A 15,094-nucleotide genomic window follows, 5' to 3' on the forward strand; every position below is an offset into this window, starting at 1 on the left:
CAAAATGATCTAAAAATATTTTTTCATTAATTTTCATGACACAGATGTGACTATGCCAAGCAAGGCATCATCTGTACTCAAGCCTAATAAAGTCTAATACCTATGACTCAGTGGCAGAAGTGGCAGCTGGCCTCCTGGAAGCTGCAATGAATAATCAAGGATTGTTGGTTTTGGGTTAACATTGTAGACAGTGCTGAGTAAAAGAGAATGAAACCACAAGTCATGTGCTTTAGAAAGTTTGGAGCGTAACGGCCAGGTGAGCAGTGTTATCTCTGCTAGCTCCAGATCTGAGTATTCTTCACAGTTGATTTTGGTGTGTGTATGTGTGTAAATGTGGGTGATCTGGGTGTCTGCACTGATCTGCTCTTCTCCTAGTCCTGTGGTTTTACCAAGAGAAAAGTCATCCCTAGACAGAAAGAATAAACTAGCAACAGAAGAGACTGATATGGAGTCTATGAAAGGATGTGTTTCCTTTCTCCTTTTCTTCTTTTAAATAGAGACAGAGGTGTCAGACTGTGGAACAGGAGTGCCAGACATAGTGAAGGTACTCGGTGTTCCTGAACTGATTCGGGATGATCATTCAAATCTGAGAACTTCAATATAGGTGGGTAGTCGTAACTCAGGAGATAGTGCCCTCAGTGCTTAAGGGAAGCTAATGAGGAGCTTGAGAAATCACGAGGTCATCTGTTAATTCAGACACAAATTTTCCTTTCAAATTAAGGTTAAAATGGCAGACCTTTTTCAAGACTTAATTTTGGTACACGTAGGATCATGAGAGCAATTGAGAGAGCTGAAAGTACTTCACACGAGAACTAAGGAATTTTTTTCAATCGTGATCTAGTAATTTGGTTTCATGAGTAAGCAAATAAGCATATCCACATTGAAAAAAAAATCCAAATAATATTGATTTGGTTCTCCCCCCCCCCCCAGAAAAGAAGTGTCAAGGCAAAACCAAGAAATACCTATAGAGGATAGTAACAGCACCTACTGGGAGCAGTATGTTTCAAACCCATCCCTGACCCAGAAGTGTGTAATCTTTAGAAAACTGCTGCCTCTTTCTGCTTCAATTTACCCTTTGCCTACCACATTCTTAGAGCCTTTATTTTGCAATTTGCTGCACAGTAGTCCATCTCTACCAGGAGAAGAGAAGAAATGCTTAGCCCTTTCCAACCTAACCCAGGGAATCCTTGGAGATGTGAGATGTAGACTTGACATCAATAGACAGGGCTGAACCTGCATTTAAGTATCTCATCTTCATGACAGGTATCCCAACTGCCCAACTATTACATGTAAAAATGGCCTTTTTTGCTGCACTTTGTCCAAGTGAGCTGTTTGTCAGAACTTAAGGGATGCCTTACTAGGTGTGTTTGGACTGTGACTTTCCTTCTCAGAGCAGCGAGTTAGACAACTAAGTGTGGGAGACAAGAAAAACTTCACCTACATCTTGGCTCTGGATTTTCTTGTTGGCTTTTCTGTTCAGTTTTCTGATTGCTATGAATCCTTTCATAGGCTACTAATGCTTTTGTGTATTTTACTGAGGGAAGGCAGATGGCATGATTAGGATTGATAATACTACAATCAACCTGATTTTTTAAAAGTTTGGCCAACGCCAATGTCTAACCTTAGATGAGATGGTGAGTGCAATGTATCTTGGCCAGACTCACTAACTATAGAAGATTCCATTGCAATTCACTAATTTTCACATCAGATAATTAAAACCAACAGGTCTAGAATACTCTTTCTCTGGCATTGTTGTTTTCGTATAGGAAGACACGTAACAGCAAGTTAAAAATGAACAGTATCACATACAAAGAAACCCTTGGATGTTTTTGAAACTTTTACTCCAAGTCTCCAAGCCTCTGCTGCGGATGGCTTCCACCATTGGGGCCCTCCTGGAAATGCCCATTTGCAAGCAAACAGAACTAGCAGTTTAGTTCAGAAATAACATAAACATAAGAATTTATCTTTTTCTTTGTGATCTGCCTTTCATAATTTTAATTTTCATATAATTTAGATAAATTTAGGCAACACAAAGCTAAGGTATGAAAAATGTAAAGAAATGTAAAGAAATGCTTAAAACCAACCAACCAACCAACCAAAAAAAAATCACTGCGAGAGTCCGTTGATGGTAAATAGTAAAGGACAAAAGATTTGCTTTCTTTCCTGTGGGGATGTAAGAGGTTCATGTGTACGTCCATGATGAATAACCGATGGTTTTAAAACCGTCTGGTTGCCACAAATGGGTGTGTATATTTATGAGTGCATAATGTATAAATAATTAAAAATGTACACAGTGACATTTTAAATGTCAAAGAAATTATAATTCAGGCTTTCATTATATTATTATACCATGTTGAAGCTAACAGTTTTCTATTACTCCTTGAATAATATGTAATAATGATTTAGTGTTCAGAATAAAAAATTGAAATATCCAAATTCAACCACAGAAGTCCTGGAAACCATATAACATCTGGGTGCTGAGTAAACTTTAGACCACCCAACCATCATCTGGCCATCGGTCCTGCAAGTAAAACCTCACTAGCTTCTAGAAGTCTGTACTTAGTCTTTCAAAGCTCTTCTGGATGGAGGAAAACAGAAAATGAACATTTCATAGAGGTAAAATAGTAATTTTGAACTTCCCCTGATATTTATGTGGAGAAGAAGCTAGGTTTCTTAAAAATAACATATCAGGAATACACAGGGCTCTCATTTAACAAACAGTATCTTATTTATGTTCAACAAGGTTTCTCTTCTTAACACGTGCAGTGAATGGAGCTGACTGAGTAACTTTCAGATATTCTCAATTTTCTTTTTCTACCAGCAGTTTTCACTTAATGTAAAATCACTATGTGGCTGATACTCAAATACTTTAAATATGTAATTTTCCCAAAACTAAAGTCAAGTTCTTTTGCTATTTCTTTAACACAGATTGATTAGACTGAGTGTCAGAACTCAATTAAGACCATCTGATGATGGAGCTTGCCTGGGGAAAGTGAGTACATCGACAGCAACACTAATATTTTATTTCAGATGGAGAAAGTCTTTCTGTTGAGGTTGCACATTTCTGCGTACTGGAATGATTTGGATAGAATTTCACCCCAAAAATCTGAACACTTACATTTTGTACTTCTATGGGCTACAGGGCCTTCAACAAGGAGTTGTAGTGGTGTCAGGCTGTCCTAGGCTCTACTGAATTTTTTGAAATATGACCAAAGTGGAAGTTTATTTTGATGACCACCTTGTTCTTAATTGGCTGATTTTGGCAAGGATTCCTGCATTTCCATGAAACAACGCCTCTGGCTTCAAATGAAAATATAGCTTTGAAATTGGAAATGAACAACGAGTACGATGCAATGCTTGAACAAGAATATGCTCTGGTGCAGCCACAGAATGAAGTAGTCAGTAGGAATCGCCATTTTAAGCAGAAGGGTGAAGACAAATCTGAATTTTCTATAATAACTGTCACCAAAGCATCCAAGTGCATCCCAAGTGCATCCCCAATCGGCTTCATCAAATATTCTGTTCTTTCTTCCAGACCCTGTGAAGCTTCACTATTCTGGGCACTGATGTACCAATGCTGGAGAAGAAAGGGGGATCTCAACACCTTGTGAGCTCCTCCACTGCAAAGGGGATTTGTGGAACTGGACAGAGGTGGGGAACGCTCCATCCAGGGTTTGAATAATGTGATACAGACAGGTCAAAATGTGGCACAACACAGCCTTGAAGAGGGACATAGTGTGGACATGAGAGATCCTCAGCTCCTCACTGACCCCACCTTTGCTTCAGAGACATATCCAGTATTCATGGCTGGTGCTCAGTTCATTGGAAGCACCATGTCTCCAAAAGCCAGAAGGATGAAAATACTTGTGGAGACTTAGAAAAAAATCAAGAAAATGCCAATAACCAAACCAGTCACCTTCCCAGCCAATCCTGTCACCTCCTTATGCATTATAAAATACCCAGGATAGTTTTATTTTAGGAGGAACGTTCTGGATTGGTAAATAGAAACCTGAAATCTTTGGAAAGTACTACTCTCAGGAATAAGTGTTGCAGGAGGAAGGCCTACAGTTCCAAAAATATATCACGCCTTGAATGCTACAGTGTGTAGTACAACTTGGCCAGCTTTATTTTCTAAATATGCAAGTGTATAAAGTGAATTTCTATTTTGCTCTGAAACTAAGCAAAATCAACTATATTTTTATATGGCACTTCTTTATAAGGAATTACTAAGCCCCTAAAAACTTAAGATTTCTTGTAACTATAAGAATGTATTAGTTTTATGTGACACAAATGTGTGAATTAAGAGTTTTTGACTGGATAGGACATGAAATCATTAATAAAGGATCATCCTTTTCACAGAACAAAAATTTCAACAGATCAAGTTTAAAAAAATAACTAGCCAATCCCTTTCTCTTCCAGTCCCCCTTTTTATGACACATTGCATCTTAATTAATTAGGTTTGAATTTCCATTTTATTTATTTTATTATTTAATTTTTATTATTTTATTTTATTACCATTTTAGCGATTCTTCCATCATCCATAAAGTCTGCTATAAAGTGTAAATCCAACTTTACAATGATACGCAGTAAGCAAACAAAACCATAGCTTAAAAATTAGAAGAAAATCAGACAGAAAATTTTTACTTTTTGGCTGCTATTTCAGGATAGTATAGGCAATGTCCCTGAGTCCCCTAACTGAATATTTAACTTGTTTTTATTTAACTTATTTTGTAGTATCACAAAATGTGCCATAGAGTCCTTGGCTTTGATTTTGCAATGGCATCTGCCTGAGTAGATCCTTATGGAGTCCCCTTCCTGAATGACAGCTTAGATACTGTAAATCTATCCCAGTCATCCCTTAAGAGAAATTGGACTTTTCCACTGTCTGCACTCAAACCTCAGCACCTCCAGATGTAGCACGCATCACAGCCTTCACTTCAAAACAGCTGTCAAGAATGTGTGCCAGACTTTCGACTGTCATGCCATACAGACAGGATCCCACACGACATACAAATGGCAAAATAGAATTAAGTAATGGTACATGATATGAGAAGAAAAATGCAATAGACTTACAAAATGGTAGCGGTCATGCTCACTGACTTTACAAAATTCAAAATTTCTCTGCTGGAGTGAGTTTAATATGAGACAGTTCTAAAAATCATGATGTTAAGATGTAGCTGCATTTGTTGAGAGAAGAATAACTCTACTTGCCTAATGTATTTTATGAAAGATGTCCCAAAATTTATCTGGACTGATAACTTGGTTAAAATGCCTGTAGCTATTATTTACAGTGCATATAAAGCTCTTCTGTTCACGAGTGATGAGGCATAGCATATAACTAGCGGCCCTCACATTGTGGTGTAAAAAGACCCTCTGCAATGGCCTCTATATAGAATTTGGAATGATTTCATCAATTACTAACACTCTTCCTAAATTTAAGTAGAATTTTAGTTAGTAGTGCATTAGACGAGGCAGATTAAGCTGACAACTTTCATTAGTCAGACATACAACCATTGTAAAAATCTTCCAAACCTAAAGGTTAGTCTTAAGAAACTAGACACTGATGTTGGCAGGTTCAGAGATATTTTTTCAGCTTTATACAACAGTTCATCTGTGCCATTATAAATGGCTCAGAAAGTAATATACTGAAATATATACTGATGGCCTGACACTGAAAGAAGTCAAAGAATAGGGAAAATTTAGATGGTCCCAATCAAGTGGTGTTATTTGGTAGATGCTATGACACCAGAAGCAAACAACTTGAGCTGAAACTCAGATAAATACTAGGAATCAAGTTTTTCATTGGATTTTTAAAATAAACACCGTCATAAAAATGGATATTCAAGAAGTACATTGCGAGAATTATTTCATTAAAGATCTATATGGCAAAGCGTTTCATTTTGTGTAATAACACTGTATGTTATTAGTTATACAGTATCAAATAAATTGAGGAAGAGCCCTCTCAGAGGACCCTCTAGGCATTGCTTTTCTACAAGATCAAGTCAGGCCAGATGATCTAATAGTCCCTTGTGACTATTATAAATCTATGAAAAAGTTTAATAAAATATAAAACCAAATATGATCTTTTATTTCTAAGTCTTTTGAGCTTTAACCTCCCCCCCCCCCCTTTGTGTTTATCTCAAAGTAATTCAGCTTTTTATTTCAGATTTTCTTGTATATTTAAGCACACTGGTTGCACTGGTTGTCCACTTTCCTGTCGTTATTCTTGAATTCAGTAACTTACCAGTCACAATTTCTACTACAGCTGTGGTCTAAGTATTTAAGCTTCTTATAACTATTTGCAAACTCAAGCAGAATGTTAAAAACAAAGTATTGGATCAACAAAATCCATCAAAATAATATTTTAAATGGATTCTATATAGATTTTCCCTACCTTCTCATTGTACAACTTGCATGTTATCTTAAAAACTTTTCCCTTGTTCTTAAATAAGAATCCCATTAACTCCTCATTGACATAATGCCCTGACAGGTTAGCTCTAAGTAATGAGATAATTAGATTATTATAGTATTTTAGGTAAGTCAGTCCTGCTAACCAATAAATGTGAATTTAGACACCACCACTCATTCTGTTCCCTGTTAATGTAGCCTGTCCTTTTATTCCTGCCAAATGGTACTCATTTATTTGTCCAGAGTGAGAACTTTCCATGTGCCAATTAACAGCTATTTCTTGAGGGTCACTCAAGAAATATTTCACTGTTTCAACATTTCAATTTTTATTGAGTATCAGTCATGTTGGTCAAGGAATTCTGGCCATGCTTTCCTGATATGATGGCAACTTTTTTATTATAGGCCATGTAAAACTAACATTTTAGTTGCAGGATGGGTTTGCCTTTTATCTGTTTTTGAAAGATTGTGGTGACTATGTAAAGCGAATACAAAGTTTGGGCACTTGCTTGGTTTTTTAAGTTAATTCAGGGAATACTCCGCAGTAATACGAAAATTTGTATGTTCAGATGCTACTAATGTGTATCAGTTTAAGAATCTACATAAAGAGATGGACTAAATTAGTTTTCTTTTGCTTTGTATCCACTTAACAGCAACAGGAAGCACTCAAAGAAAATTGTACTTACTTGACTTTTGTATACCAGTTTCACAGACCCAAAGAATTATGTTTAAGTGAGCTGCCAAAGCTGGGTTTGCTGCCAGCCTGAGCACGCTTGGTTTATCACCAGCTGACCTGCTGCTGCAATTCTAATGCCCACTTTCTTGCTATACACTCACATTTCCTTAAGAATAAGATTCCACAGTCACTGCAGCATATCCACCTTTTCCAAGGTGTAAGCCTCGGTTAAAATATGCCTGGAAAAGACTGTAGCCTACAAAGCACCCTAATATTCACCTGAGTTTCTACCTGTGCTTATAATCTCCATGAGGTACTGGAATCACTGACTTTTTACGGGTGTCTGTATCTAAACTGACAGCATCCACTGTAGCCTGACACTATCCCAATTGGTTTCCAGCAGAATTCATGCAAGTGGGCAAAGTCTGGATCTGATTTGGAGGATGGCGATGGAAATAGGGATTGTTAAAAACACCCCTTTATCATATGGTCTGGTAGTTGGCTACAGTGCTGTTCTACAAACATGATTTAGTACAGATGTTTCATTTAAACTCTAGGTTTATAAAGGTACACATTTTTTTGGTTTACTCTGATTATAACCACAGCCTACTCCTCCCCAGTAATCAACTGCTAGAATTTGTCAAATGTTGTCATTTAATATGTGGGTCACTTCCAGTGCTGTGTTTGTTGCATGGAATGCTCCACTTCCATAGAAACAGATGTTTTAACTTAACAGCAAAAAGAGCTAAACAAGTGCATGTGAAGGCGCAGTGCAAATAATGTGTTTCATTTCTGTTATTTATAGCTGTCCGCAGCTATCATAATTTTTTTATTTGAAAATTATTAAATCAATTACAAGAAGTTTATTTGCAGATACTGCCAAGAATGATGCATGCTAGGCAACTGCTTCTGGGGAAAAGTGTCTTCTTCTGTAACGCCATTACAGCGGCGTTTAAGTGAGGTCAATGCATTTCTGAAAGACTGCAGTATGAGAGGGTCTATACACTAAGCCTCAGAGTACATGCAGAAAAAAATTACCCTTTTTAGATCTCTCAACCCTTCTGGCAGATACGCCAGGTGGCAAGGGCGGTGGAGCTAGTACTTACTTAATTCCTCAGCATATTTGAAAAGGGCAAGGCCAGCTGAGATGGTGGTTAGAAGGAAGACTCCAGGGAGGGGGCTCTGGCTGGAAAAAGGCTGGGCTGAGAGGATGGGTTTGTTCCTTCTTTCAGTTTGATTTGACTGAAATACATCCCACCTAAACTGTGAATTATGGCTGTATGAAAAACTAGTCACAGTCTTACCTAGAACACAAGGTAGAAATATTTTTCTGAAACACAGAACTATTTACACATACCACAATGAAGTAACAAATCAGCCGTCTCTGAAATTCTTTGCTCTTTTAAATCCTACCTGACTAGCTTCAGGTCACTGTAGGAGCCACTGATTTTTATAACAAAAGTGATGTTTGAAAATGAGCCATACTGCATACTTTCCAAAGCACACAGACAGAATAATTTGTAACAGTGCTGTAATATTCCACATCCAGGGGCGGATCATGTAGAGAGCATGCAACCAAGGTAAGGGCTGATAGCTGATATTGTCTAACATAATTTCCCAAACAAATCCCATGATTTCTACACTTGAAGCGTGGGCAAGCCTGAAAGTACAGCCCAGGTTATTCCAAAAGTTCACCATGTTCCCCTTCACCGCCCACCCAAACGCCCTGGACGTGTACTCCACCCACCCATACTGGGGTTTCTGTGCAGAAGGCAGAGCCAGGCCAGATGAGAGAAATATATATGTTTGGAAAGCCTCTGCAAATGTGGGACACAAAAGCAGTAAACAAATCAAATGGGATGCCAGACCAAATGTGTTCCACATTTGAGAAAATAACGAAGTTGAGTTAGGAAGAAAGGTTTATGTGTCTTCTCCTCATACAATCCTTCCCAAGGTACTTTCTTGCAATCCCCCCAAAATTAAACCCAGCACAGACAGCAGCAATATTTGTGAGTACACAGCATCGACCAAACACATTGCAAAGCCACTGACAGCTGCACGTGGCTTGGCACAAAACACAGCTCGAAGGGGTGAGCAGGTGTTTCCACCCGCAGTCCTCCTCCGCGCCCGGGCACGCTCTGAGGGACACGGACGTGCCACTGCACGGCACCGCTGGAAACAAGCGTTCACACCTCACCTGCCACTTGCAGTGGACCCAAGCTCCGGAGCCTGGCTGGCAATATCTTCCCACAAAACTCTCAAATCTCTGCCCCTGCCTATGAATTCCTGCGTGGGAACATCTCCAGATCATTTCTCTAGCCATGAGAAGGACCTAGGGAAGCCTGCCTCTGTTCATGTTGATGACCGAAAGTCTCTTCAAATGTCTTTTTGAGGAACTTGCAAAACCACAGGAACCAGCGCACCTCTCACCTCTCATAGACTGGTTACACAGCGCCTGGTAGCTCCATGGTTTGGCGTCCAGTAGCTGCACTACAACAACGGGAAGCAAGATGCAACTGAAAAGCATACAGGCAGTATGGGATAGAACTGCTGTTCAACATCAGATGTACATTAAATGTTAAATGTAAAAAATATAAATTACTGAAAATTTTGACCAAAGTTTCTACTAATTCATTTTTCTATTAAAATCTTGACATGACAAAAAAATCACTCAGGGCTATTCACTAAAAGTATGCTTTAGCACATCCTTAATGAGAGATGGGAATTTCTGAAAGTTGGGAAATCTGGAAAGCTTTTACAGCTCTTTTCAATGTATTTAAACTATATATTTAATGTCCATACATAGTAAGTAAGCAGAGTCCAACCCAACCCTGCAATAAAGAAAAATAAAGTCAGCTGATGTTTTAAAATCCTACTCTTTACACAAAAATAAGTAAGTCATCATGATTGGCAGCAGATCAATATGACAATATCTTGCATTAATGTATTATATATTAAGGGGTATGGTATATTATTTATTCAGTTAACTCAGCCCTTTCCCTGACTACAAGTTTTGTACAGAGCAAGTGCTATAAATTTGTTTTGAATTCATTTTTGTCTTAAGATTAAAAAGTCAATTTATAGTACAATTTACGTGAATGACAGTAGTCATTTAATACTTGAAATTTAGAATTTCATTGTCCACCTGAGTCACCTATCATTATTTTTAGTCCTTGTTGAATAACTTTAAATTGGGCAGAAGGGCCTCATTAATTTACTGTGACTTTCATTTAGAAGTCTGGTTAAAGAAGGAAGATGTATTACACTAGCGCTGGATAAGCAGATTAAAGGAATACTAGGGCATTACATATTTTTCTTGCTTTCTTAACTAATAAAATCATTATTTTCCTATATATATGGTCTTCATATGTAATATATGCTCTCTTCCTGAACAAATGAACCAATAAAACATATTGCAATAAAAGCCAACTGATTTAGTAGACCTCAAAATCCAGAATTTTATGCATCAGATATGGACATCTTTGCCTGCGCATTATAGTCACATATATCTTTCTTGCCACAGAGTCAAGGTCTGGAACAAAGATTTGAGGATCCAATTTTAAATATCAATGAGAAAAAAGGCTTACTCTGCGACATTAGGTGTGGCCTCTTCCTGCTTTTCTTTCTGTTACACATATATTTTTTGTTCACTAGCTAACTAATCCTCAGGACAAACCTAAAAAGTAAGGAAAAAGTCATAACAAACTTACAGCTTGCTTTCTATACCTGGCACTATAGCCATGTGTCTTCTACCAAGCATTTCCATGTCCATCAACTCCTCTATTTGCTGCAAAAAGTAATGGAAGAAAGTGTTCTCCTGCAGAAATCTTTTCAGGGATTTGTGTGCTGAATATCCAGGGGTTCAAGAGAGCCTCTTCCCATGCCTGAGTTCTCCATGGGATTTCTTTCACACCTCTGACATGTGTGCCCATGCCTTCAAGGCGAAGTCTCGCAAGCAGGTCTTTGCTCACTCCCTTCTCGACTTTTTGATCATTTTACCTATATTGATATCCTTATTCTCAATTCCATAAATGTAACAATCCGTGCATTGCAAGTAAGCTCCAGTATCTTCTTGATCTGAAAGACAACCAAACAAAAAGAGAGCTGATATAAAAAGCATTCTTACAGGGCAAGACTATCCTGTGACAGTAACTTGATAATGACCATTCTTGTACAAAATTGAGTTTATCATCTGTCACCTCCACTGTTTCCATTAGGTTGGTTTCTATTTTTTATCTTCTGTTACCACCACTCACACTGTTATTTTGCAGGAAGAAGTTAGATACAAGGATGGAAATTATCTGTACATATGCATCTGTCATCTCAGCAAAACCTTCCTCCCACTTTCAGCATGTGCTTGCACACAACACACGGCTGAGGAACCTCATCTCCCCTGGCGAGCACCGGATCGCATCCCTCAGAGGGGAAGTAGCAGCGAAAACCCGACGGCAGCAGTCTTTGACTCGTGGCTGCTGCTGCTGCTGCGCCCCTTCCACAGGCCTGCTCCCAAAGCACCGCCTGGCAAGTACTGACATAAACGTTGTTTAAAACTAACACGCACGTGACTGACCTCTGAATCAGTTTGATTTTCCTCCATTACTGTATTTAACGCACATTGATTAGATTTCAAGATTCAAGATGCCAGGCACCTCTGCCATTCCCCCTGAGCCCTCTTCACACACCCCAATTACATATAGCTCTCAAAAACATGTATTTACAATAATTGGGACACTGCTGCAACCCATAGGTAGATATGTTTATATGCTATAAACTTCATTTCGTTAAAATCAATGGAAGATCTAAAAAAAAAAAGCAACAAAAAATGCAGGATGAGCAGTAAAGTCAGGTGAAGTCCTGGATAAAACGTCTTCAAAATCTGAGTTTTGTTTTCTTTGAGTGTTTTACCTTTCCCAAGTAAAGGTTTTGTGTTCTGGGAAAACGCATTCGTCCTAGTGCTGTGTGCTGAGCACCCCAGCCCCCGTAGCGATTCTCCTAAAACCCAAATCCTCACGGGCTCTACAGCACTATCAAATTTGGTAGTGCTGCGGTTGCTTTGGTGGGAAGATCAAGCAGTTAATTCACAAGAGGTAGAGATAAATTAACGTTTTCTAAACTACCTAAAAAGACTGAGGAAAAGGGGATTTTTTTCAATTTCTATTTAGAATTTCAGAAATAAGCTTGTCTATTAAAACCCACGTGGAGCTAGATGCTGTTTCGTTGAAACTGGCATTTCTGGGAAAAACTCAGTTGGACAAGAAATCCACAAAATCAGTATTTGAAAATCAATTGCTTTCATGCTAGAAAGCTGTCATTTAGAGGGTTTCAAGATAGTATTTTGTGATGTTATATTTGGTATTTTATTTTACATTATTTTATTACGCCTTGTTAAGAGCAGAAGAGTTACTTTACATTTTCAGAACCCTTAAAGTTATTATCATTAAGCTCAGGTATAATTTTCACTGAAACATCTTTTATTTCCTTCCTAAGCCGAAAGACCTTGTGTTTGATAATGAAACAGCTGGACACAGGGATATTGCATGTGCATAATATACATTACCATTACTATACCTGAATAAAGCAAAAGTAAAAATTATACAAAAATTAAAATTAATACAATGCAAAAATTATTTAAAAAATTTGCATTAAATTTTACAATACCTTCAATATATTTTTCATCAAAATAAATTTTAAAGGAAATATCTCAAGATAATCCAAAGCAACAATTTAATAAAAATTATTTTGTGAAAAATTTCTACTCACTTCTATAAGGAGTAATCAGGAAATAAGTTTAACTCTTAATCACAGAATTAGGAAATACAAACATTCACTTGTCTTTTATTATTTATTTGGAAATATGAATTCCTGTAGATTGATGCTATTCACTTTTACTTCCTGTAAAATAGTATAAAATATATAAAAATTAAAAACATTATAAGATAAAACTGAGGGAAATATCTGAACTTAATACAACTTTTTTCCTAAACCTTACAATCTGGAAATTCTGGGAGGTGTGAGCGATACAGAAACATGGATAATTTTTATTACATTTCTTCTGGGAAACTCCTTTTACCTGTTTGGGGTACAATGACAAACACAAAATTCCTCTGAGATGCCAAAGTGCCAGTTTCCACTGCTGGAAAATTAAAGCTTTAACTCTCATTCGATGGATCTTTGGTTTCCGCCCCACTGAGGAACCGAGACCTCAGCGCCAATCACTCATCTCCCCATCTCATTTTACAGAGGTGCAATGAAACACTGATTTTGTTATGCACTTTAGCTTAGGATGCTAGCGTTCAGGTATTAATCTGATCCTTGTTTTCATTTCCATGGCTGCAGAGAAACATTTTATCCTTGTAAAGGAGTGGATTAAATGCTTCTCTCACCCGATTTTTTTGATCTGGCCACTTGTGATTACATCTGTAATCTTTTAACCTCCCACACAGTCTTCCCAGCACATCACGACCCAGGAGATGGCATGTTCTCCTGGCTGGACGATGCAGCTGCAGCCCACAAAGCCCTTCCAAATGCTTTTGAGCAAAAGCCACCTTGTGAGACATGAACAGCAATAGGTATGAATTTCTCTGGAGTTATAATGCGGGGAATATTTGAAATCACATTCCAAACTCCATTTTACAGGCAGCTCACACAATTACAGTAAGTATATGCTTCACACAGGCTCTGCTCAGGATTTTCCATGGACAGGACCTTCAGCCATATTATCCACACAAGATGCATCGTCACAGTTCCCCACCGACAAAATCACAACTGCAGCTGAGCTGCTGCTGGTTTTCCCCATACGTATCATCTCCTCTATAGTAAATCCGTTCTGGTCACATCCTTCTCGCAATGCTGACAAGAGGGCTGGCTTGTCCAGCGGCAGCATGAATTATCTATCTGGGCTGCGGTCCGTCAGACACTGAAAAAATCAAGCAAAAAGCAAACTCCTTCTCATAGCCAGAGTTAAAGTGCGAACAAAGCTACATCCAGGAACACAAATATTTTCCCACCCTATTTTATCTCCAGTGCACTCACATCAATGAGCCTGTGTTTCCTGTTAGAAATCAGTTCCCTGAACACACAGATCCTATCCTATAGGTCTGCTCCTATATGCTCTGCTTTCCCTCCCTGAGAAAAAAATATATCTGTACCAGGAGCTTCCATATTCTCTGAGCCTCCTTTGCAACTGCTGTCTGTGGTCACCGACATTGCCTAGCAAGCAGTCTCCTCCTGAGGAGGTGTATGTTCGTCTCCTTTTTGACAACTCCAAGCATCCTCTGGAATTAAATCACAAAAAGAATTAAACTGAAAATGTGATAGCACTGAATTTTGCAGACTCTATTTTCTAGTTGTCCATTCATACCATGATTCAAATTTAATTAAAATCTTGCAAAGTTTTCAGACAATTTTTTTTCCTTGGGAAATGTTTTTACTTAGTAATAATGCTAATTTAAAACAAATTTCCTGAAATGTCTTACATTTCAAATCCAAAAGAATAATTTCAATGAAGATAAGTGGTTTACTGTTTCAGGAAGATATCACTCCATGTTGATAAACAAAGGATTCAATGAAAATGAATGAAAACTGAAAAGATACGAAGTGCTCGTGGATGCAACATAACTTCACTTCCCAAACCGTCATCCTGAAGTAAAGCCAAGAGGAACCCAGTAGGATTCTCCTAAGCTCAATAAACTTTAGATTAGATCAAATTAGGTATGAGTCAGAAGTTCTTCGTGCTCACTGCAGAGCTGATTTCTACTCTCCAGTTTCCCAGGATAAAAAAATGGGGTTATTTTTGCAGACTCACAGGACATCTACTGGAATCGAGCCTTCGGAGGGTGAGGAGACAGCAGGTCTGCAAGACAATGGTGTCCCAGTGCACCCATCAACAGTGCAGGGGAAAGGCAGAGCCAGGGAAACGTCTCCTGCTGTGAAAACAGAAACGCTACAGTCTCACTTTGCTCATTATGGAAACATGGCCACCGTCTTTTCTATCTCTGAAAAATAAAAAGATGA

The 15,094-nt window shown here is 38.2% G+C and overlaps 1 protein-coding gene across 3 annotated transcripts in view; it reads right to left on the minus strand.

Moving 5' to 3' along the window:
* Window positions 1-7,419: 7,419 nt before the first annotated feature.
* The window catches only part of LOC148057253 (uncharacterized), a 45,025-nt gene continuing 37,350 nt past the window's right edge, over window positions 7,420-15,094 (minus strand). The window contains exons 3-7 of one of the 3 annotated variants that reach the window (XM_087747481.1): window positions 14,886-15,006; window positions 14,230-14,355; window positions 12,842-12,973; window positions 10,808-11,158; window positions 7,420-9,571 (exon numbers count right to left, since the gene is read on the minus strand). In XM_087747481.1, the coding sequence (XP_087603607.1) occupies window positions 12,967-12,973; window positions 14,230-14,355; window positions 14,886-15,006 (254 nt within the window). In that variant the 3' untranslated portion in view covers window positions 7,420-9,571; window positions 10,808-11,158; window positions 12,842-12,966. Of the gene's footprint in view, window positions 11,159-12,841; window positions 12,974-14,229; window positions 14,356-14,885; window positions 15,007-15,094 lie in introns of all 3 variants that reach the window. The other 2 variants (XM_087747475.1, XM_087747492.1) reach the window with 2 other exon arrangements.

This window comes from Nipponia nippon, unplaced genomic scaffold (assembly GCF_047370975.1).
Source record: "Nipponia nippon isolate SJK-2023a ecotype South Korea unplaced genomic scaffold, ASM4737097v1 scaffold_1, whole genome shotgun sequence".
NCBI lineage: Eukaryota > Metazoa > Chordata > Aves > Pelecaniformes > Threskiornithidae > Nipponia > Nipponia nippon.